The following is a 25,838-nucleotide window of genomic DNA, read 5'->3' on the forward strand; positions in this document are numbered from 1 at the left end:
GCCTGATACCAGTGACGTGCCAGTATTATCATGCATCCCTACCGAATATTATCATAACTGGCCTAAGCCTCATAAATGGGTTAGTTATGTCCATGGAAACGCATTTACTGTTGCTCAGTCTGGGTGTTGTGAAAAAGAAGTTAAGAGTTATAGTGTTTTAAAAAAACAATTACAGTATTTCATCTTATTTATGATAAAACACCCCAATTATATCAGTGTCACATAAGATTTTTTTCTCTGTCATAGTTTTCTATTTTAGGGTGAATTATCTCTTGTATAGGTTAAATAACATGTCCAAATGGCACAATTTTCCTACTTAACTAGCCTGTTAAGAGCAAAATGTATATTTTTCCATTAGACTATAAATAATGAAGTCATTTTTGTCTGGTTAAATGTTCAAATGGGCCCTGTGTTGACAGTATCACCATTTAACCCAACAGTGGAAAGTGTCCAAAGTGCAGAATAGAAGAATAAAGGGCTGGTAGAGAGAAAGAGAGAGAGAGACGGAGGTGTCACTGCAGTTACAGACAGAAAGGAAATGGTAGAAGGATGGAGAGGAGAGAGGTAGAACAGTAGAGTGATAGAGAGGTGAAGGTGGGAGTCCTTATCGGAAAAAGCAGGCACCTTTATCTCCCTGCCCTCCAGACACTCACTCACACACACACACACACACACACACACACACACACACACACACACACACACACACACACACACACACACACACACACACACACGCGCGCGAGGACAGAAGACCACTGACTGCCCACACATGCCCACACATGCACACACATGCACACACACACACACACACACACACACACACACACACACACACACACAAAGGTATTAAGACCAGCAAAGTGCAAACACACATTCTTCTGCCCAGAGACATAAGATCCACAAGCACACAACACACACACACACACACACGTAATGGCAACTTCATCCAACACTGTATCACACCAACCTCCCCCAACTGACATCATACACACACATGCACACACGCTTACAGGTTAGCGACAGGCGCCATTTACACACCGACAGCCGTGCCCGCCTCCCCTCCAGCTGCCATGGCAATGAATACCATTAGCATCCAATAAAATGTCAGGGGGGCATGCCCAAGTAACTTATCACACACATACACATGCATACACACAAGTGCGGACACACATAGTCAGAAATGTCAGGGGCCCATGCCCAGTAACGTATCTGATGGAGAGAGAAGGCAAATGTCAGCTGTTTCTCAAAATGGCAGCCAGCAGCTGTGTGGGCTATAAGGCTGCGACTATGGACTGATGCTGCCAGACACGCAGACAGCAGATCTGTTTGAGCTGGTGTATGTGTAGCATTGCATATTTAACCCAATAACTCAGCAAGATATTAATGTGGCACAAAACTAAAAAGGTATAAAAAAACATACCATGAGGTTAATGGCCTCTACTTTGCAAAAATTAGCTTTCTTGCATTACAGCACCAATTATTCTGCATGAGCTCAGCGAAAGTGTTAACATGACTTCACTTTGTCACATTCAGCACCTTATTATTAAAGATGCAATAAATATGAGTACAGTACAGCACAGTAATGCAAAAGAGACGGGCTTGAGGTTGATTACTTCTGGATGGAGAAGTTTTACACAGATCCTTGACAAATTAAGTGAAAACAGCGTAAATTGTCTTAGTAACATGGCGCTCCTCAATTTACATTCTGTCCAGCCTGGCCATGCAACTTGTACACTTTTGACACCAGGGGTACCCTTTAGTGTCTGCATGGGTCACATCTGGCCTTCTCTTGTTCCACTCCGATGTAAACGCATCCATGTCATTATTAGGTGTTCAGAGCAACGTACAGAGTATGAAGAGTAAAAGAGTGAAAAGTCTGCTTGAGGGAGTGAGTCAAACAAGTACTGGACCTTGACACAGGAGACTGGTGCTGGTATCCCCATGTGATTAGATTATATTCGATCAGAGCAGATTAGATTATTTAAATTAATCCCGAAGGAAAATGAAGGGCCAAGCAGCTCACGGTGAAAACAACAAGACAAGACACTAAAAACAAGTTTAAAAAAAGAGATAAAAACAACAGATGTTGAGTAGTTTTGTCACATCAGTCGTTAGTCATATCAGTGACAATCTTATCCTAATCGTGACTAAGTAGTTTTTTTTTTGCCTAATCCTAACCACTGACACTGTCTGAGTTACATGAGTTGTTACTCAGTATTGACCCCTTCTTCATCAATATCAAAGACTGTAAAATAAAGATGGACGACATGACTGTGCCTCTAAGTGAAGCCAAAACCTCTCAGTCGCCTCCTGGTGGCTGGCTGCTGTATAGGCCATAAAACTCTCCACGTTATGACATGGGTCAAACTAAAAACTCAAAGTACACACTAAATAAAATTTTCCCAAAGATTGTTTCTGGCATTTAGGTAGTTTTTATCACCCTGATATATGCTCAAGTGTTCATTTTTCTGATAAGTTTGGTTTTAATTAGTTATTTGATGCTAGAAAAAGCTGTGAATGCTAATTGGTGTACTCGCAATTAATTGTGCTGCTCACGACTGGTTGGATAGATAAATGGGCAGGAACTCTATACCGCAGAGATCACTACGGTGCAGTCTGTGGTTCCAATTAACGTCACCAGCACAAGGTGGCAGTGACCGCATCGGGGATATTTTGGCTTCATATTTGTACAGCGGGGGTAAGTGGAGACAATCATCCATTTTTATTTACAGTCAATGGTCAAGATCTGACAACCCCTGTGCATCAAGATACAACAAAAAGCTGTGGGGCTCTGCCCCAGCGCCAAATATGACAAGTAGGAATGAGATCATGTTGCTTTGTCTGATGAACTCTGTGGAAGCGGGAACACAATTCTTCCAAAAGATATTCATTCATCATTTGGGACCTGATGGCTGTGGAGAACAACGTCTGAGGTCACACTGCCGAGAAAAATACAGCTCCTCATTCAAACTGTATCAATTAGGCCACTAGGAGTGTAAACGAAGAGTCTCTCTGGCAAAAAGGGGAAAAGCAACATCATACTGCCTATAAGTCAAACTTAGCTCAAATTTAATGCAACATAATGCCACGATGGCTAATCAAATATGTGCACTACTGTTTAGCAATGAATTATCGTAAGTGGAAGAAAAAATGGTTGTTGCTGTGATAACTTTTCAGTTAAAAAAAAAGTAATACCTCTAAGTCAAAAACCATTGTGTGATGTTAAAGCATCTAATACACCTCAAAACTCTAAGTTACATGAACTGCTCTCCTTGGATCGTATGTCATCTGTACCAGTAGCAACACCAAAGCGGCTTTTTGCAAAAAATGTTTTAGATTTTCAGTCTGACCACAAATTGGACATTGGCCCTGTGTGGAAGTATCTGCATTTGTCTGTTTTCTTTGTTCCTTTATTAAGTTTTTATTCCTCACCCATCTGTATTCTGTTCTAAAGTGTTTAAAAGTCATCCTTTTTGATTTGACAATCTGTAAAAGAATATTCATACAAAAACAAATGCCATCATTATAAAGTGTTCTGTTGCCTCCTGTGATTTATTTCACAAACTGACTATGCGTACTACTGCAGAATGCCTTGTTTATCGTTTCATGTTTCAGTTTACTCCACCTCTCAGACTTGTGTATGATAATGATGACTGTCTCACTACCAGACCATTTCTTGTGACATCAAACGGCTAAAAAGTGAGGGAAGTTTTCAATTATTCTTGCGGAAGGAGCTTAAACGCAGCAGTAGTTCAGCAGGCATGCGGAAAAAATTGGAAGTCGGACAATTGCTTTGTCTGTGATCAGTCATGGTCACTTTTTGAAAACTGCATTTACGCACAATTTGAAAATAAATGATGTTGTTTCGAGTTGGAATCTAAAGAGGAGCTTCATTATAAATGAACTCCTCATGAGTCCCCCGAAAAACTCCACAGCCATCTGTCAACAGAGAGGGGAGAAACTTTTCTCTCATTCATCAGTCGGACAAATGGATGGATAGAGGGATGAAAGTTGTGTGATCCCTGGCCAAGCCTTTCTCCATCCGCCCTCCAACCCCCTACGCAGAAATCTCAGCAGCAGCCACTGGCAACACTCGCCCAAGGTCACAGGGACAAAGTCAGGGGTAGAGGAGAGGAGGGAGAGCGAACCAGCGCAAGCGTGTATTTGTGCGAGGGTGTGCGCTGGTACGAGAGCGTGTGTGCAATAAAAGGTGTGTTCATGGGGGTGTGTTTGTGTTAAGGCATAAGGGGTTTAAGATAAGGTATAAAGGTGTGTGTGTTCACATGACTCCTCGTGTGCTTGCGTGTACAAAGCACAGGGGGACATGTAATAACTTCTACAACTCCTGTAGCGCTGTGTGTGTGTGTGTGTGTGTGTGTGTGTGTGTGTGTGTGTGTGTGTGTGTGTGAGTGAGTGAGTGAGTGAGTGAGTGAGTGAGTGAGTGAGTGAGTGTGTGTGTGTGTGTGTGTGTGTGTGGAATAAAGATGGCTGCTGACTGTGACACAACTCAGCAGGCTGGGCAACATGACGATAAATAATTGTCTCTGAACCACTGCACTAATGAGCCAAAGACACACACACAAACTCAGCAACTCACAAACACACACACCACGCTATCTTACACATAAAGTTCCTCAAAGATAGTTTATTCTTTGACCTACTAGAATTGAGAGACTGATCACACTAAAACACAACCATCAGTATCAGATGACACACACGCACACACACACACACTCACACACACGCAGACACACACACAGACACAGACACAGACACACACACACACACACACACACACACACACACACACACACACACGGCTGCTCAGACGTCTGAAACTTTCCTACACATGAGCAGAAGACACCACTCACAGAACATTATATACAGTATCTATATATCCGCAGCAGACCGCTGGGTGTGTGTTGGCTGTAGCGAGTGATCCATCAGGAACCCCGCTGCCACACAGAGGTCAAACCCATCAACCCCGGAGACTGTTGCCAGGACGATACACTCTTCAGCCAAGAACCAATCACAACAAGTCTCTCATGCTTCACAGCACACCATAGCTCATCCTAGTACAGGACGGGACTTGTGTTCAATTCTATAGAAAAAGGGAAAGTTTCGGTCCAACCTCATAAACGACAGTGTTGGAGAGGAGATTGAGTTTTAAAATGTTGCTTAACAAATCTAAGCCATGGCTTTTAATGTCGGATATCATCTAGGATTATTTTTATTGTTAATTATTTTCTTGATTAACCAATTAGGGGTTTTTTTGGTTTTATATAATTTCAGAAAATACAAAAAAATCTTGTTTTGTCCACAACTCAAAGAAATTCAACATTTTGTCATATAAGAGTAAAGAAACAAAAACAAAACAAATCACATGTAAGAAACTTGAATCAAAGAATTTGGATTTTTTTTCATAATCGATTAATTGTTGCAGCTCTAATTTTAACAGAAAATAACTCAAACATTTTGAAAAGAAAACAAAACCGGGGGGGGTGCTTTCACTCAGTAGCACAACATAACTGTGATTGGCCTCTGTGCAAATATTTATTCTTGGGCACTGGGCCATTGCCTCTTCCAAAACACAAGAGCATGCTTAAGCAAGGGTTTTATTGGGCTGAGGCTCAGCTCTGGCACACTGACTGCCAGCAGCAGGGCTGCGTCTAATCAGTGTAACTGCAGCAACAGAATGTTTGCTGATCTAACGGAGAGTCAGGACGATGTGGAATCAAAGCCCCCTGGGATTTGCTGAACTGCTGTGTAGCTCTAGCTGTGGTCCATGAACTGCCCTCCTATCTCCTATCAGCAAAGGTGCCAATACACCACCACCAAAGTGTCACAACAGCTAGTCTTTGATCAACGCCACGGACAGCACCCGAAGTTCAACATTTTCTGACGCTAATCTAACAGCCTGCCCAGGACTACCACAGCCTGATTTCTCGAAGAAGCAATAAATAAATAAATAAATCCCCTTTCTACATAGGCCTCTGGCAGCTTGTGGGCCTCAGTGCGCTGCACCAGTTGCACCATCGATATTTTCCCCATTGCTTTCACTATTTCTTAAGTTACCTGTTGGGTGCTGGCCTCTGCTCAGGCAATAAGCATTTCCACATGGCACAGGATAACAAAAATGTAATCACATTTTAAAAGATGTGCAGAACTGCTCTATTGGGAATGTGGGCAAGCAATCAACCAGAAACAATTTCTTTGTACAAGGACGCTTGTGTGTACCTTTGCACCGACTGATCCATCACGTGAGATAAGCTGTAAATTGGCTGAAATGTAAACAAGAAGAACAAAGCATTAACATTCTTTCTCTCCTTCTGACTTCTGTCCTCTTTTCAGCTCCTATCCCTCTCTTTACATTTCATACCCTCATCCACAATGTTTTTTTTTTTTGTTTTTTACATGGCTGTTCCCAACACATCCTGTGTTGTACGTTAAACTTGTTCAGCTCTTTGTTGATGTGCAGTTCCCGTTACCTTTGTCTCCTCTAACCCTTTCTCCTTCCCCCCTCTCCTCTCCCTCCTCTTTTCCTCCTCATTGCCTTTGGGTAAACATTTGTCAGTGCAACGCGAGTGTCTCAGGTAAAGATATGCAGATTAACTCTAACTCGTTTGCATAACGAGCTCTTATTTGCCAGTCTAATTACGGTGGCATGCCGAGGCCGTCCCAGAGCTGCCCTCAGGGTTCATTAGTGGGGTTCGTTAGGGGGTTTGTTAACGGGCAGCTAATCGCTTCCTCCCTCTTTAACAAATAGTGGAGCCTCAAAGTCCTGAAAAGACTTCCCCTTAAGCACACAGCGATGTTGGTTTAAAGACACACACACACACACACACACACACACACACACACACAGATCTGGTGAGGAAACACATTACACACTCACACAAACACTTAACGTCCTTCTTAACACAGTTTTCACACACACCAACACACACACTTTCTGAGGACTCAAGGGACAAAAGAGCTGCTCAATGTATTGAAGATGTTTCCTTTACACACTACAAGTTTGTTCAAGGAATACACCACACATACACAAACACGCACACACCCTGACGAAGGACTTGCAATTCAAAGATGGTGGTCGATGTATTCAAAAGAGCAAATACACTAAAACACACACACACACAAGGTTAACAAGGTCTCGATAGTTAAAGACGGCTGTTGAAGCACAAAAAAAAGCAAGAAATTAAAAGGTGTAACTGCCCAGACTTTACCACTAGAGCAAACTGGGGTAATGTAATTTTACATTTCAAAATGATTAACAAGCTGCTTCTTTTCTCAGAGCAGCATTTCAAGAGGACTTTTATAGGGAGCCACACTTGACTCCATGAAAATTCAAGATCTCCTATAAGCCATTTGTGTGAAATTTTGTCCTAATTAGCGTATCAATTCTGGAATTATGACCAAAAACATGTTTTGTGAGGTCACAGTCACCTTGACCTTTGACTGCCAAAAGGCCTTCTTGAAAAATTGCTTTCAAAAGAATGAGATGAATACAAGGTCACAGTAACCTTTGACCACCAAAATCTAATTAGTTCATCCTTTTCTCAGAGTGGATGTTTGTGCAAAATTTGTGAAAAATTCTGTCAAGATGTTTTTGAGATATTGCATCTGCAAGAAAGAGATAGCGCACTGGCCTTGACCATTGACCTATGACCACCAAAATATATTTAGTTATTGTTGTGCCCAAGTGGACATATTGTTTTAGAAGTGGTAGTTTGTACAAAAATGTGCAAAATTGTCCACATAATGCACGAACAAAGGTTTACACCACAAAGTAAAAAAAAAAAAAAAAGAATACACAATGTACAGAGACACAGTCCCCAAAAACTGCAATAACGTAATGTATGGATATTGGCGTTCTCCCTTTGTGCCAGTCAGTGTAACTTGTTGTAGTCGAGTGCATAATTATCCAAAGTTTGTCTAACTTATTGTGTGATATTACAAGTGACAGCTTGTTACAGACAATGTGGCATTTCTCTTTAACCAATCTGTGAGGTTATAAAAACATCAATCCCTCATTTTGGTTAAAATTTTTGTCTGTTCTTCCATCTGTTCAATGTGCTGTCTCAAACAAGGAAAAGGGGTAACAATGGCAGAAAGCACAAAACTAAAACATTGAGAGAGAGAGAGAAAAGAGACGAGTGAAAATTTGATCAAATTTTCATAACTAAAACTAAACATATGAGAGGGAAATTTTAGTTTGATATTCCAAATAACCAATCCTGCAGCTTGAAAGGAGTTGCTAAAATTCTGCCCTTTGTTTGATCCCAGAGGTCTACATGTCTAAGATGAACATCAATATGAGACTGATCAATGTACTGAACACATAAATGGGAACTGTGTGTGGATCATGCACACAAGCACATCGTTAGGAAACCGATAGTCACGTAAGGCATTGCAAAGGCAGAAATAATACCACCATTAATCACAACAAATAGGAAAAGGTCGAATTTGTGCTTCAAGTTCCCTCCACACAGGCTGAACAAGACAGTATATGAGACTGTGTGGTAATCACTGAGTACAGTCTCTTTCAGTGAGTCACTGTCTGTAATCACCAGGCTGCCACTGTGATCTACAACAGATGCAGCTTTAGTTGTTCATTTCTTAAGCACAGCCTGATGCCAGATCTCACAGAGATGTCAATGTTCTCGTCAGTCATTTCAGTGCGGCTTCTTTCAGCCACATCTCAGGCTTTTTGTGCATCTCCAAGAGCATGCAGTCTGTTCTATCACTCAGAGGTAATGTAACAGTCCTTTACTTTGCTAAGAAATAGCGAGAGCTGCTCAAAAAAGCAGATGGATGTTCTAAAAAAGAAAAGTGTGTTTTTGCACAGGAAATCTGATGAACTTCAGATACTTTTCTTAGATCATCTCTCAGCCTCTAAAAACAGCTTCTTTTCCCCCTCCTGGCATCTTCAAGTTCATGAACCTTAAATTGTAAAGAAAAATGACAGGAGTTTTGCTTTTCTTGCACAGTGATCAAGTGTGTAATCAGCTCTGATAATAACAGGTAACGAGCTCACGGATAATTCACACCTGGGAAAACTTGTGCATTCTGCTCTGCTGCTCTCAAAACATTTGTTTAAGCAAGACAGTCAAACTAAAGATGTGATCAAATGATTACAGTTTAAAAAAGTGCAACTTTTCTAAAGTTCACATGGACATATTATTACCAGCATTTTAATTCAATTACTGTTTGTTGTGTCTGGCTGCTACTACAGCGTCTCTGCCTCCCTGGCCTCAAGGATTGATGCCCCAAATCCTTACACCGTATCCCTTTGACGGGCAGAGCGCAGCCAAGCTGAGCATGTTAAACATTATGTAGATGGAGTCCTGAAGCCTCTGGGAGCTTTGTAAATAGTGGAAATCTCTACTGTAATGCTGGCCTACAGGCTAAAAGCAACACAGAGTGAAATGTTAAATCTCTCGCTGTCCCTAACACTCGGTCTTCAGCTTTTTTTCCTTCATAAAATACCCGTCCCTCCCCTTCTTTTGTTTTCTGAATCTGTTCATCTTGTTTCTTTCTCTCTGCTACGTCTTTTCCTCCTCTTGGCCTGTAATTTGTTCCTCCCCTCTCCCTCCCTCCCTCCCTCCTTCCCTCTTTTGCTACCTCTTTTTCTCCTTCTCTGTTTTGCGCTCTCTCTCTCTCATCTCTTTCCAATCTTCCCCTCTTCCCTCCACAGCCCAAAGTCTCATTTCACACTGCTACTTTTTCATCCTCTTTTCATCTCTCTCTCACTCTCTCTCTCTCCATCTCTTCATCCCATTTCTTCACAGCACCCAGATCGTGGCCTGGTCTGGCCTTTTAATGTCTCCCTCTGCAACTCGCTCTTCTTAACTGTTTCCATTCTCTCGATAGCTCGCTCTCAGAGTGGAGCTAATGCCATCAAGTGTTTGCAGCCAGCCCTGAGCCAAAGATTTAAAGCCCATGCCCCCTGAACTACATGCACACAAGCATAAATAAGAAACAAGATAAAAAAGACACCCATGTATATAAATATACCTATAGGAAAACATGTGGGCATGCACATACCAGAACATAACTGAAAACCATGTTGAACTAGAACAGCACACTCTCATCCACAGAACAGCTCAGTGTGCCTCTGATGACTACAGTGAGCCAAAAAGGGATCCGGGAAAGAGACACATCTATATCAACCAGCACTAACCTATTCACTTTCTCTTTTGCATCCTCCTTAGTATGTCATATTGTCTAATCACTTCTGACACAGGCGTAAAATAAAATATCTATACTAAACATTCCTAAAAATGTCTTAAATATACATAAAATGCAGCCATTACCATTTAGCCGTTTCCAAAATAGAAATGTGCACATGTTTTGATGCTCTGTTTAGCACTGATGGTGACCTCGGGGCAAAATTTCTGCTGTTGCACTTTGGGACACTGTGCACTTTATATGCCCTTTGTCATTTTTAGCCTGTTTTATTCTGTTTTATTTGCAGTTTTACATTCTGCAACTTCATCTAACAACTATATCCAAAGTTTGGCATTGTTATCAGCTGTGCATGAAACCAAAACTGCATAAGCAGGTTTGTGTAAAACAGGATTGTGACAGGAATGGTCTTTGTCCAATTCACTTTGTAAAACACTGAGTCTTTTTTTCTCCAGGTGAGATAATTTGGTAAGTCCAACACTTTTTCAAACAATCAAAGATGTCGAAGGCAAAAACAAAAGATTCAAAAGATTAACATCCTTCCAGTCTGGCCTGTTAATCTGGCACCACGTTCAGGTTGCAGATGTGAAGGCCACTGCAGAAGTTTTGGGTTATTTTTCTCTGAGTGATTTTTTTGTTATTTACCTCAGTTATGAATGAGCCTCATATCAACCCGAGTAGAGAGGTTTATTCTAAATGATCAGCGACCACACTTCTTTTGTTTACTTTTCTTTCAGTGGATTCAATCAAGAAACTGGACTCCTGGCACAATCTAAAGCTAACTTTTATTTCCCTTTATAGGCCCAGAGCTGACAAGACAGATAACAAGCCAGGCTACAAAACAATCAAACCCAAAGAAAAAAATAAATTGTTCATTCACTGGATGTGACCGGGAAACTCAATAAATAAAACATTTATTTTCCATTTGCTTACTGTGACTATTTACAGACAAAGAAGTCAAAACAGTACTTCTACATGTTAAGGAAATGTGCAAAGGAAACTGCATGTATGGAAGTTTTGACCAGCTCACCCACTTCAACTGTGCCATCCTGTTACTTACTACCTGGTCTTTGATTGTGCGTTATGAGATTAAGTCTTCTAAATCTGTTCTAATTTATGCTGAAATTTACGTGAAAAAATTAAACATAAAAAAAACATTATTGGAATTGCTAAACACCACAAATCATGTCTTTTTCTACCAACAGGAGAGACAGAGAATAATCAACACAACGAGTCTGTACACTAGATGATGCTCCCATGAACATTTATTACCTCTACATGTAATGTTTTAGGCCCAGACCTGTCTTCAGGCTGTCTTCTGGCTTTTTGTATTTTTGTATCTATTTTTGTTCTGTCCAGCACCTAGTGCTTAACTGCTTTTGGATGCGTGCGCTGCTAGACTTATTTTCTACAGAAAATAATCGACTCTGTCCGACCAATTCCGGTCAGTCATGAAGACCAAACTGGCTCCTTTACCTGACAAAAATAATCCCTCGACTTTAGATCCGTGCTTGGCTGTTATAGGCTACTGGATTAAATATCTTTGTGAACTGAGTAAAAGTGAACAAGCAAACCTCTTAACAGGACTGTGGCGAGTCCTGTGAGGGAATGTCTGTAACTGCTGCTTCTTAACTTTTGCTCACAGAACAAAAGGAATCCAGTGCTGATATTTCAAATGGTATTGTCTAAATCAGAACGAGCATCATTTTCACACAAGAACACAAATACAAAACATACTCAGTCTCTGTCAATACATGCTCAAATGCTTGCCGTCTCACACACAATTAAAGACGAGGCCTCTAGCTCCCTCCGTCTCCCAAGGACAAGAGTAAAACGACATACAGGCTAATTGATTTCTGCGCGCGTCTGAAGTGAATGTCGTGCTCCACTAACACACGTTCTCGCATTCTCTCTTGTTCCTTTTTTTCTGGCCGCGTGCGGTTTCAGGTTTGAAATCAATTTGGCTGAGATGAAAGTTTTCAATTTCATTAGCTTGATCAAATGGAGCGCTGTTAACAGGCGGCGGTAATAGAAAATCATTTAGGCCGAGCAGCTCACACACTCTCAAAGGACTGGTTAAGAGCTGCTCAGAGAGGGAGAGATGGAGATGGAGAGATGGAGAGGGGGGAGGAAGCAGGAGAGGAGAGAAGAGAAAAAGAGGATGACAGGTGGGAAAGTATCGATGGGAGACAGTGAGAAAAGAGGAGACAAATGGGGAAAGGGCTGGGGAGAGAGAAGGGTTCAGAACAGAGGAAGAGATGACAAGGAGAGATGTATTGCATTTTGGAGGAAGGAAGAGAAAGATAGGGAGATGAAGTCTGAGACACAATGGCGGGGGATGAAGTGATGGAGTAAGGATGGAAAGAAGTAGAGAAAAGTAATAGGGACAGAAAATGCTCTTTAAGAGAGAAAGTAAAAAAAAGAATGTGACACAGGATAGAGAAAAGGAAGATGAGTGGAGGAAAGGGACAGAAAGAAACAGAAAGATTAAATGTAAGAATGATTGATGACCGCGTGAGAGTGATAAAATGAGCAAAAATGTCACAATAAAGGCGGAGAGGAAACAGGATGCAAAGAAGAAAGGGGAAAGAAGACAGAAAAATTTGTCTCTTCCTCTTGTGTGCCTGCTAAGCATCGGCCCATTAAACCCCTGTTATTGCTCCTCAGATGTTTGTCAGAGAAAAATAGTGTTGTGATGAAAGAACATAAATAAACAATTAGCCATCAAAGGACTCAGCATGGCAGCAGATCGCCAGCTTAATATTACCACTTCGATGAGGAAAAACAAACTGAAAATCAGTTGTGGATTAATACACGAGATGAATGCAGAGGCAAAGAGGAAATGTGAAAAATAGAGATTCCAGGAAAGAATGATGGATTCATTTATTGCATCGCATCATAGAGGAGGGAAACTCCAGCCTCAGAGTTAGAGCTTAAAATCTGACCTCATGAATTAAAACCTGACAAGTCCCGACAGGCAGCAAATGTATGCCAAGATAACTACCCTGATTACTCGACTTTGTTGCACTCTTCTTATGCTTTGATCAAAAGGTTTACAGCTTAAGTTTTGCCAGTTTTAAACTGTATAACCTGCACTTATACAACATTTGATGTTTGCAAAGGTATACTATTGCCAGTGAAAGTGAAAGTAAAAGCCAGCATCAGATTCACTCTTGTTTTAGAGCAAGCTATGTCCACTTGGCGTTTTGCCTCACTGCATATGTTTTTTTTGGCACTGTGATCGTGATTTTCCTAACTTGCTCCTAAATCGTTGCTACTTACAGTCTGACAACTGGTCACCAGCTTTTTATGAAATCCCGACCTCACCTGCAAACTGTGTCCAGGAGTGTCCCAAACACAGCAAAATAAGAAGAAAATACGAAAATGCAAGCAAAGGTCAGAATCTCAGCAGATAAATACATCGCCACACACTTCTAGTAGGACATTAGTGATGATATAGAGGGATTCCATTCATTGTTTTATTGGAAAATCCTGCATAGTATACATTAAAAATATCTCAAAGTATTATTTTCAAATGACACCAAGCCTTATAATAAAAACAGGCTCATGTGCAAATTTGAGAATTCACGTTTTTTTTATCCATTCTTTGCCTAAACTATCAAACTCCGAACTAAATTAAAGTGCAAATTTCTGTATTTTCTGGTTTACAACTAAATTAAACCCACACTGGCATAAAGATGGTGACATACAAAATTCCTTCAACAGTGCTTTGAAACCACCCGGAGAAACCAAAGAGTAACTTTAAGTCCTTCTGCAGAGAAATTCACATATATGGAGCCGCATACATAAAGGCTCTTTTGCCAAACTCCATACATACACAAGGTAGCATTTAGACAATAAAAACATGTTCTGTGAACAAAGACTATAGCCGAGCCATTGTTAATTTACAATGTACAATACATTTTATGGGAAAATCAATTGGCAAATCCTGCAAAAAAATCAAGGTCTTTGATTGAAAACTTACAACTCTTACATCATCATAAAGCAGTCCTTGTCATTGACTTGCACTATTGCACACAATGGTCTGGTGCTCCCAGAGAAAGATACCAAACTATAAAAAGTATAGTAAAAATCTGAAGAAGATCAGCCATTCAGCGACTCACAGCCAATTGCTATAGTTTAGCCTTTACGCCTCTTTGATCCTGACAAACACACACACACACACACACATGCTTGCGCACACACACATTACTGCACATCATCCCGATAAATTACATTCAATCAAAATTCAATGAAAGCTAATGTTAATCTATTGTTAGTCTCCTCTGACTCATTGTGTCATGATGATAATGATCAGCTAATTCAGTTTCTCTCTCTCTCTCACTCACACACACACACGCACACACACACACACACACAAACACTGCGTGGCTAATCAGCCAAGTGAAGCTAATGTAGGGGGAAATGTGTTGCTGATTAGCTCAACCTTAAACCCTGAGACATGACTTCTAGTCCTACAGTAGCAGTCACACACATGCACACAAACAGACACGCACGCACTAAATTAGTCCGGCTATTCATGCTAATCTGAGGGAAAATGACTTGCTCATTAGTAAGACCCTTAAACCTCTCGACAGGCCTTTGAAACCCAGCCGTCTCATGGTCTCTTGGAGTATACAGAGAGTTGCAGGCTCAGACACACACACACACACACACAGGCTTGCACAGTGGAAGTTGGACTATTCATAAGTATTCAGACTGATCAGTTGACTTTCAGTAACTGCCTGTAGATTCTGTTAATAGTAGAGACGTAAACAGAATAACAAGTTAAAAACTCAACAGATAAACACATAAAATAGATACCTACTAGTAAAAAAAAAAAGAGTGCAAAAAACTATAACTCTAAATCAATGCAATGCATGTGTTTGACTGGCCAACGCAGCACCTTGCCAGATGAAGCCACACTGTGGCTAAAGTCGAGCAAGATAATATTTTTTTTTTGTTGGACGACCCTGTGGTGCTCACAGACTATGATAAAGAAGGACAACAAAACAGTGTATGTTTAAGTGTTTGTTTTACTGCAAAATTTGGTTATAACTAGTTATTTGATGCTGTAAAAAGAGGATTTGACATCGTAACTGACAGCTGTGTGTGCCAATCAAGTGCTCCCAATCAATGGCGCCACTTGGTCGGACGGCGGGAAGCCAATTCCAGGAAGATTGCTACTGTTCAGACACAAGATGGCAGCTGCAGAATCAGGGAGATTTTTGTTTCATTTTAGTACAGAGGAAGGACGTGGAGACGTGTTGTCCATCTTTATATACAGTCATGGGTGTTGCTCTGCCAGAGCCTCCTGCTTTGGCACCACCTCTGTACAGTTGGATGGCTCCATACAAATGAAGGGCAAAAGTCAGCCTGAGTAGCGTCAAGGACCCACACCTTTTAAAGGCAGGAAATGTGAATGAAAGTTTTTGTAACTTTCTAAAGAAGACAATTCGACAGTAAAGCAGGGGTTGCCCCTTTGTGCAAAGGTGAGAAAATGGCAATATGTAAACTTTGAGCTCTTTTTTTCAACAACTTTGGTCCCTTATTATGTGTGAAACCATGCGTAACATGACTAAGGCCTTCTATGAGAAGGTGTGCACCAACATCATGATTTGTATGATTCACTGCATTGAAAGACGTGTAACAGACACAGACTTCTTGCACAGAGGTCAAGGGAGCAGTAACAGATCGTGGAGGTCACTATGACAGCAGACTTTCCACTTCACCTTCAGGTGTGGCCAATTTAAGCAGGTACAAGCACTTTTGCCTTTAAACGTGATCAGACCACACAGCTTATGAACTAGTTTATTTTTAAGTAGACTGAAGCATTAATTCTACATCGCTAATTCTTGATTCTTAATCTTTTTAAGTCTCTAAATTATTCCTTCAAAAGATGTAATACAAACACTTGAATCCACTGTTCCCAATTTACCTTCAGTCAGGTTGAAAGCGTCTTTCTGACTCATGCAAAGACTGTCTTTCAAAGTAGGTCTTTGGAAAGCTAGAACTCTGGCCTTCATCACCAAGGAACACGATTATTGTTCATCATCCATGTATACCAACTCAAAAATATTATTTTCTAGTTCTGATCTCTTATTATTCTTAAGTTTCAAGGGACTTGTAATTCTTTGCAAAGTAGAAGGCAGATCTGAAAATAGCAGTGAAGAGATTAAACTGGCAGGTTCTAATCAGTACTTTGGCTGGGCTATAGGACAACTGAAAATTATATGATGTATATGAAAATTATATATTAGGGTATATCTCAATGCACTATATATATATAAATCTTTTTAAATCTCCTAAAAAACACTTAATTCTAGAAATTAATTGAACATTACTTTCTTTATTTATTTTTTTAACTAAATTCCCTCTTTGATGTGACAATATTGTAGGAATGACTATTGGTGCTTTGAAAAAATATTAACACAATTCCATTTTTGATCAGTAATCATTATTCATGTAGATGTAATGACTAAGTGGGTAAAGGCAAGTATTAATTAAGTAAAACTGTCTGATAAGTTGAGAAAAGTACATGATTTTACTGTAATGCAACCTATAAAATCAAGAAAAACACCATTTATTCCATAACACAATATAACAATATCTAAGACAATATGTTGTCTAATATCTCCATATGCCATAATATCTTTACATTGCCCAGTCCTAATCAATACAGTGTCTAGAAACTAATAATCTGCAAAGTGAAATGGATAAAATGTGTCCCTAAAATTATATAACATACATCAAACAAAAAATTCCACCTTAACCAGGACATTTGTCAACATGCATTTGCAACTCTATAATTCTATTTACAAGTGTACCGAGTTTAACTGAGTGTGTGCATCAGCCAAATAACTGATGCACACACAGATAATTGCATGTAAAGAAAAATACATTTTGAGTTCATATCGACATTATGAATCACCTTCCTTTCCAAATTTCACAAAATGGCAAAATTCCCTTAAAAACAGGGAGTTATTTTTGACTCCATAATTCCAGCTAGATTCTAGGCATTTTACTTTGGCAACAATACTGTGAGTAGATGATTATGCATTGTGCCCCCCTAATAATACATTCTTCTGGTGCGTCTGTCATGAGTATGCCAGAGATGTGTGTAAGAATGTGTGTGTAAACGTGTGTGAATGTGAGCAACTGTGTCAGTGTAAATATGTCCAGGCCCTGCAGCAAACAGTATCCTTCTCGATGAGATTTACTGATACAGAAGGAAGGGACGCTGAGGATGAATAGACTCTCAAGGGAAGAGAAAATCTCCCTCTATCTCTGCCACTCTGTCTCTCTTCAATCTCTCCATCTCCATCGCTTCCTCCTCCTCTGCTTGGTGACAAGAAGAGTTGGTCTCCTTATGACGAGGAGAGCCAGTTCTTTTCCCTATCATCCAGCTCCTTCAGTCTGTTTGTGCGCGCCTCTATGTTTGAGTGGTCTGACTGTGCATACACTCTTTCTACCAATCAAGTGGCCTGGGAAACCAATTCTTTCCACAGCGGAAGAAATGAGAGTTTTTCATTCAAAAAACAGAAACGATGACGAGAAAAACCAAAAGGGCTACCAAATACACATAAACATGTTGGTTTCCTGAATGAGTAAATTAATTGAATATATAAAAATGTTGAAAAAAAATAATCAAGTTCAACGGAGGAAAAAGGTAATGGATGTAAGCTCAAAAGGACATGAAAACATACTACAATTTCCCAGACCTGTGTTCCAACTGTATACCAGTATATACTAAGACTATCTGTGTTTTCTTTTCGGGCTGGAAAAATGACAAGATGAAGTACGCTTATTAATGCCAGCTGGCAAAAATCAATCTCTTTTTTATCGTAGTGTTGGCCCACCGAAATAGAGGAGATACTCACAGCTCATAAAAGGTGAAGAAATTTTGGACGGTAGTAAAGACGACTCTGCTGACAACTCAGAAAACAAAACAATGAATTAGTAGAACCTTTAAAAACACGTTTACTGGGTATATGGAAAAAGTTTTTATTCAAAAATAGAAGCAACTCCTTAAAGTTCCAATTTGGTTCATGTTCCGCACTGCGAATCTGTGTATTATTTCCAATTAAAGCTGCAGTTGGTAACTTTTATAAAAATAGGTTTGCTCCAGCAGATGGTTAGTTTTGGCTCAACTGTTTTCACATAGCGGTCGGGTCATAAACACTTATTTTACAGCTAAACAATACACTAAAAAATGTCCCTGAAAACATCTGAGGTGAGAAATAGGCAATGCAGTGACAGAGTTTTGATTTATGTTTGGTCAGCGCTGGCTAGCTGAGTTTGATCGCAGTTCACAAGCAGTGATTAACAGCTGCGATAAAGACTCCTCAGGCTCTGATTGGTTGTTTTCGTTCCGCCACAGTGATTTCTTACAAATGCCATTATAAGAACTATTAAGAGAAGAAGTTTTTTTTTCACAGATTATCTGTCTCTTGTCAGTGTTTCCCTCTCTAAATTTTGAGGTTTGTGCGAGTCCATGAACACAGCCCAGGCAGAGCGCTCCTTGACTTCTCTTTTTTTCGCTCTATAACAGTTTGTGACTTCCAGAGTGGATAACTGATCTGTTAATCCGTTCACATTTAATCTGATCAGTTTAGATCGATGGATGAGAGGAGCAGCTGTTTGTAAGTGAAACAAACAATTACATCCAGCAGAATGAACGATTAAGTTTCACTTTCAATGTGCCTGACACCGTCTCTGCCCCTAATGTGCCATAAATATAATCAACAGTATTCATATTCCAATTGCATTTCTAATGAATGGTCTACCTCTAAAAACCTATTTGTGGCAGCAGATGTTTTAATTTAATAAATTAATGCGTGGGAAAACCTGCATCTGCAACTGTGAGAAGTTAAACTTACAGCAAAAAGTTATTTTTAAAAATGTTAACAGCTGTGGTTTTAATGCAAAATATGTTACTTAAATCCTATACCAGCTGCCAAAACAGCACACTGTGATAAAGGAAAGACGCAGTGCAGGTTTTCAGCCACAGTCACATCTGTACAGCTGCTGTTTTCAGCCAGAGTATTGTACTGGTGGCCACAGACCAGTGATAGTGGAGTTGTTGCTTTTCTTTTTCACATTCAGGAGCACCTTGACAACAATTTTTCAAACAAGTGGGAGAGTGTTTTTCTTCTGCTTCCCAACAAGGCAACCTTGCAGTCATACTGTAATATCCAGAACACACAAAATACACAAAAATCAATACAGGAAAAAGCTGAGAACTTCATGACCGAGGACAAAGGAGGCAGAGAGTGGAGACCTCCTTGTGTCCACTTCTTCCAGTCCACCTTATTCGTTTTTCTGTGTCTCTATGACCCTCTTTACTGTGTCCTTCTGTGCTCTAGCCTCTCACTGTCACCATGACAAAAAGGTCGCGTGAGCATGTGCACGTGTGAGGCAGAAAGAAAAAGGCTAAAACTGAAGGGATATAATTTTCTAACATTATGGTGTTTAGCAGCCACACGCACACTCACTCTTCCTCCTCCCTCTTGCATTCATGAGAAAATCTTAAAAGTTCACATATTCTATCTCAGAAATGTCCCTTGTCTGATTTAAAATCCTCTCTATTACTTATTTCCAAAGAATAAGCTCCCTCTGTGTGTGTGGATGTGTTTGGATGTGCTGTGACTGTTAGTGTGTGCGTGCGTGCATGTATGTGTGTGTGTGTGTGCGTGTGTGTGCATGCACGTGTGACCATACAAGTGTGTGCCTGAGTGAATCAGTGAGCCAGTGAATGAAACCAACAATGACACACAAAGAAAGATACACTCACAGACAGCAAGGAGCGAGAGCAGAGTATAGAACGGACAGGGTGAGAAACTACCATTGTGTTTGTACGTGTGTGTGTGTGTGGTTGTGTGTGTGTGTGTGTGTGTGTGTGTGTGTGTGTGTGTGTGTGTGTGTCTCAGTGATTTTACATCAGTAATTATTAATGCTCTGTATTGCATGAGTAATGGTGCATAGTGCTGACATTCTGCTACAGGTTAGCAGTGTAGTGCGAAATGCACTCAAGCACACAGCCACACACACACACACACACACACACACACACACACACACACACACACACACACACTGTGAACAGTGCAGGGGTTTTTTTCAGCATTTGACACATAAAGTACAATCTGCCACATGGCTATTCCACATAAAAAAAGCAACCTCAACAAAAGTGAGGCCATTAAAGTGAGCTACTGAACGATGAGATAATCTGTTTAAAATTAGGAATATGAGGGGGGCAACCTCTGGCTCACCCGGTAGAGAGTGCATCCCACATAGGCTGACGCCTCGCAGTGGCGGATTTGAATCCAACCGCAGCCCTTTGCTGCATGTCATCCCCTCTTTCTCTCTCTCTCTCTCTCTCTCTTCCATCTTTCCTGTCTAACTTAGCTGTCCTTTTCATAAAGGGAAAATTAAAATTAATCTTAAAAAAAGGGAAAATGATTGTGCATATGCTGTAATTTAAAACACCACTGAAACCGTTAACCGGACTCATGAGATTCCTCGATGTACAGATTATGACTAAAACCAAGCCAATCAGAAACAAGCATTTTCCTTGGATCTGTTTTAAGAGCAGATAGCCTTGAGAAATTTGATATTTGAGAGTTTGAAAAGCTCAAATAACAAAAAAATATTGCTCATGTATTTGGGTTTTTCGAGGAGTGTTACCAAGATATGTTCTGAGTGGGATATTTTAGATTTGAAAATAAATTGTCAGTTCTCTAAAGTGGACATATCCATGTTTTTTGGGGGGTCATTTCTGTACTCTGTAGGCCGATACGGATATATCTGAGATAAACTAATATTAGTGGAAATATCCAGATATAAAATTAGCAGTCACAGCCAAACTGTTTACGCATAGAGATACAGATATAAAAAGATGCATTAATGCATATGCACACATGCAACAAACACACAGTACAAGGAGAGCAAAAAGAGAGAATCAATCCAGTACATTTAACATCATTGATTGATGATGCAGCGTATAGAAGCAGTAGTTAAAAGAAATGTGGATAAGTCAAATCTTAGCCCTCTAACATCAACAACCGCTCACAGCTAAAGTTTATAAATGTTGACTTATGCGTATGTAAGGAATTCCCAGGCCGCCCGCCCACAACAAACGTCCAGCTGAGAAAACAGAGTCAAGTCATGACCCCCCCCAGTGACTCTACTAAGCCTCTAAACCTTCAAGACCAAACTTAAGTGTTTGCCTCTGAACTGGCATCTTTCTGATGCTCAGCGTTTGAGCAAAACCAACAATGACAACGTAGAGACGACCTGGGTGATGAAACAACAGAGTGATGCAATTACAATGAAATGGAGTGACATAAAAATGGAAATGCCACTCAGGGAGTAATGAGATGATAACATAAATAGGGACTACTGGTGAGATAAAGGCAGTGCAGTCGGTGACATGTAGTGCTTAGAACCAACAACAATACAGTACACTGAAACTGAGCGATATCAGTTTTAAAGTGTTTTTCTGGGGCTGGAGTCAGACGGGGAGGTGGAAAATTCTGAGGGATTACAGGTTACAGCTTAAGTTTGGTTTCAGACAGCAGCACACACATGGACACACACTGGTGACTAAGATCCTATATGTGTCCACATCTACTGTAAATGCGCACACAGGCGCAAGAAAGGCATGAGCAAGTGAGCACTAAATCTGGCAACACATGCAGGGAGAGAGAGACTGAGAGATAAAAGGCAAGGTTGGTGTTTTGCTTTCTTAAACTGCCTTGGGTGGCCATTAGCGCCAGAGCTCTCCCATGCCCAATAAAAACTGCTAAACCAAAGCCAAGTCGGAATGGACCTTCCCTTATGTGTGTGTAAGGCAGATTCAGAGTGTGTGTAAGAGAAAAAGAGCTGAAATGGAGCAAGAAAATAGAGATACTAACGACCATCCTGACTATCAAGGGAGCTACTAAACAGAAGTCAAAGAGCAATATGCACACTCAGACAAAAAGCTGCAGACAGTCCAGTTTGGAAAAACTCTCTTGTATATTTCATTTCACGTGAAAAAGAGAAGAGATAAGGTGTCAGGGGGAGAGCAAGAGCGAGAGTGTGTTTGGCTGATTTGATCTTTTGGTTATTCAGCCGTTTTGTCGGGCACAGCTGTTTGGTCTCCTGTCGATGTGCCGTGCGCCACGGCCACGGCGCCGGCGACCACCGCGCTCCGGAGCGCACAACGCGGCGACTGTTAACTGCTCAGTGGGCCGTGAGTGACCGGAGCTGATTAAAACACACACCCACGCGCGCGCACAGACACAGAATATACTCGCGGGAATGTGATACTAATTCTAAAGGACTGTCATGTGCGCGGAGGCGTGCAAGTGCGCACTACATTATCTGTCAGCCTTCTTCATCTTATCCCGCTTCTTCTTCCTCGGATTGTTTTTTTTCTCTTGAGGATAAGTGAGAGGTCGTTTGACCCGACCTGAATTCAGAAAAACGGCGTTTTCATGTTCTTGAGCAAGACAGTGAATCGCCATCTGCGCAGACACGCTCTGGACAAAACAATCTCCTACTGGAGCTTCAAATGAGATGAAAAAAATGCGGTTAAACTATCTTTTATTTTCTAAGTGATGCACCACAATCCATATCCACAAAAAGCCCCTAGTTATTTCATGAGGCCAGTGCTTTTCATGATAGCCGGACATATTTGGCATCTTGACCCCTCGCTTCCTATTTCCCTTTACAATGTGTGTAATTTTGCCGACTGAAGACGAAGAAATAATCTGATCATAATTTCACTTAATGAGCAAACACTTTTATTGTTTTTTCTCAGTTTACAAATGTTCATGAGTTTAAAAGGGGCGAGGACAGCAGATCTTCCTTTAATTTTAAAGGACCGTACATCATGAGAAAACCCCCTTCAGATCACCTCTCACAGGGGACACTCATCTCTAAACCGGATTCTAGGAGCGCATAAGAGGTCATCCGCTACCAGTCTCTCTTTTCACTCCCAAAATAAGTTTATTTTTTTGTAAAACAAACGCTGCAATCAGTCTTCTCCGAGGACTCAGACAGACACCCGGGCTGGTGAGCCGCCGGCCGACTATAAGCCGGGGTTCGGGTGTCTCAGATGGCACCGGTTAGTACACATCTGTCATTTGACGCTTCAGCTCAGTCAATTACTTATTATTCCGCACACACGCGCGGATATAGGCGGTGTCAAGGTGAATATGGGCAGATCGATCGTCATTTGGCTTAAGAAAAATGAAACTTGCTTTATTTAAATTGCCGGAGCTGTGTTAACATGTTGGCAGACGTAACCTCCAGTCTGTAATCACCATATGGCTTGAAATTTCAGGAACGCGTCATGACTTCATGCAACTTGTTCCAGTTTAACTCTTTTTAGTGATGAATCGTGCCACATTGGTTTCTGTGAGGATGGAGGGGAGGTGGGAGACTGAGTTTTGACTTGGGTTTCCCCCGCGCGATCACACCTGTCTAACATCACATCTTTCCAAAGCGCACAAACGCACCATAAAAGGAAAACATGCCAACAATTATGACACAACCATTACGCACTAATCCATGGCGCTTTTGGAACTAGTTAAACAATAAAAACACACACACACAACAAAAATAACATGCTAAGAGTGGGTGTGACACTCTGGATTTCAAGCCCCCCAAAACAATACGACAATGTTTCAAAGTGGCAACAAGTTTTGGATGCATCTGCATCTCTTACCTTTCCACAGGAAAAGAAGAAGCACCGTCTTCCAGAGGCGACATCCCACCAGCGCGCCTCCTCTTCTCCACACCGTCTCCATCCCTCCTGCCGGTACAAACCTCCGGGACTGTTCACAAAACGCACAAAAGAGGATCTCTTATTTATTTTTATCTCTTTCCTCAGACAGATCACTACCGCATCAGAGCCATCAATAATCTCGATTTGACCAAACTGCGCTCCCTCTGTGCCTGACCTAAGACACCGCGCCGATGAGCTTTGGAGTTAACTATAAATCCTTGTGGAGTCAGTAATAAAAAATGAAACCCCCAATGGGCAATTCCGTTGCAGGCTGGCTTCTTTTTAAAATCCTCCCTTTAAAAAAAGAAAAGAAGAAAGTCTGCGATGTGTCTCCTTGAAGACAGAGCCGTGGAATGAACCCGTTTCCCCCCCCGTGGAGAGCTTTTTCCACCGGTGCGCTCCTCTGCTTATTTATCCAAACGGGACAGCTAAAAGCTGAGGAAGCCTTAGTGTCTCTCCCTTTATCTCACTTTTCTTTCTTCCAAAGTTTAAACAGACCGGCAGAGTGGACGAACAACTCCCCCGACGAATTAAAAAGTCCACTTCCTTGGCGGTTTGGAAACAACAAAAGCCGAGAAAACTCTGTCACTTAAGGCTCGTATATTAAATAAAAATCCAAATTCCGCTCGCCCGGCAGCAGCTCCGTCCGCTCTCCTTTTCCTTCCTCCCTCTGTCTGTCTATCCTCCGACTATCCTCCTCTTGCTGTGCGCGTTCTGCATGTGTGTGCGTCTGGGTTCAACTTGAGAGGCTGTATACACTCGTCCGCGGGATGGAGGGAGGAGAGGAGAGGACAGAGGAGGAGGAGGAGGTCTGACGCTTTCACCAGCCGACAGAGGAGGAGAAGGAGGAAGAGGAGGAGGGCCAGCGGAGACTGTGGGGCTGAAGAGGGTGGGGGGTGAGGGCGGGATTTGGCTATCTGAGTGACAGTTGAGCAGCCAATAGAAGGTGGAGGAATTTATTTTGGCTTTTTTTTCTATTTCTTTTATCATTAAAGACTTATTTATACAGTTAATTTTTCATTATTTGTTTATCAATTTCATCTTGGAGGGGGACAAAAACATACATAGCCCCTAACAGAGGGACTGTTTATTTATGTATTTATCTAAAATGAAAGAAAGTTAAAAATAAGCAATTTAAGGGCTAACATAGGCCTTAAAAGCCAATAATCGAAAAAAAAACCTTCAAATCAGTCTGTGTTTAACACTCTAAAGGCATGTTTCTTCACGCTGCAGTTTCTGATGCTGCAAACACTCATAAATTCAATATAAGAAGATATCGGATTAGAACGTGCCTGGTCCTCTATATGCTGTGTGTGTGTGTGTGTGTGTGTGTGTGTGTGCGCGCGCGCGCGCTAGTATTCATGTGTTTATCCTTTCAAAGCCTCTGTCTGCATTATTCATACAAAGACACACGCTACACCTGTTCTCTCTGTAATCGATAGACGCCACCTTTGCACGAGCTATCATCTATGCGCACGCTCTTGAACACACACACAGACACAGACACACACACACACACACACACACACACACACACACATCCACTTCCAGTGGCGTGTGACAGCTTGTACAAGTGCAATATGTGATCCACCAGGCACCCTGTAATAAAACTCATTCACTTTCTATTGATAGGACGGGGAGCGCGCGTGTGCGTGTGTGTGTGTGTGTGCAGAGACGGGGGGGCAAGCCAGAAGAGAGAGAACATTAAGGTCTTCTTTGAGTCCGAGACGATATTTCATAAGGCAGCGTGCCTGGTTCCCTTTGTCAGCTAAATGTGTAAAAGCTAAAGAGATGACATTGTGACTTATTGAATTGCAAATCAGTCCGTCGGCGGAGGGATGGGAGGATTTCCGGAGACGGAGATACGTGAGCA

The 25,838-nt window shown here is 41.2% G+C and overlaps 1 protein-coding gene across 1 annotated transcript in view; it reads right to left on the bottom strand.

The window, feature by feature from the left end:
• The window catches only part of LOC121944502 (transmembrane protein 132C), a 347,177-nt gene that overhangs the window by 298,983 nt on the left and 22,356 nt on the right, over window positions 1–25,838 (bottom strand). Inside the window, exon 2 of the mRNA XM_088076513.1 lies at window positions 23,906–24,014. Within this exon, the coding sequence (XP_087932639.1) occupies window positions 23,906–23,987 (82 nt within the window). The 5' untranslated portion in view covers window positions 23,988–24,014. The remainder of the gene's footprint in view (window positions 1–23,905; window positions 24,015–25,838) is intronic.

Source organism: Plectropomus leopardus, chromosome 4 (assembly GCF_026936395.1).
Source record: "Plectropomus leopardus strain MGB_pleo_1.0 chromosome 4, ASM2693639v1, whole genome shotgun sequence".
Classification (NCBI taxonomy): domain Eukaryota; kingdom Metazoa; phylum Chordata; class Actinopteri; order Perciformes; family Serranidae; genus Plectropomus; species Plectropomus leopardus.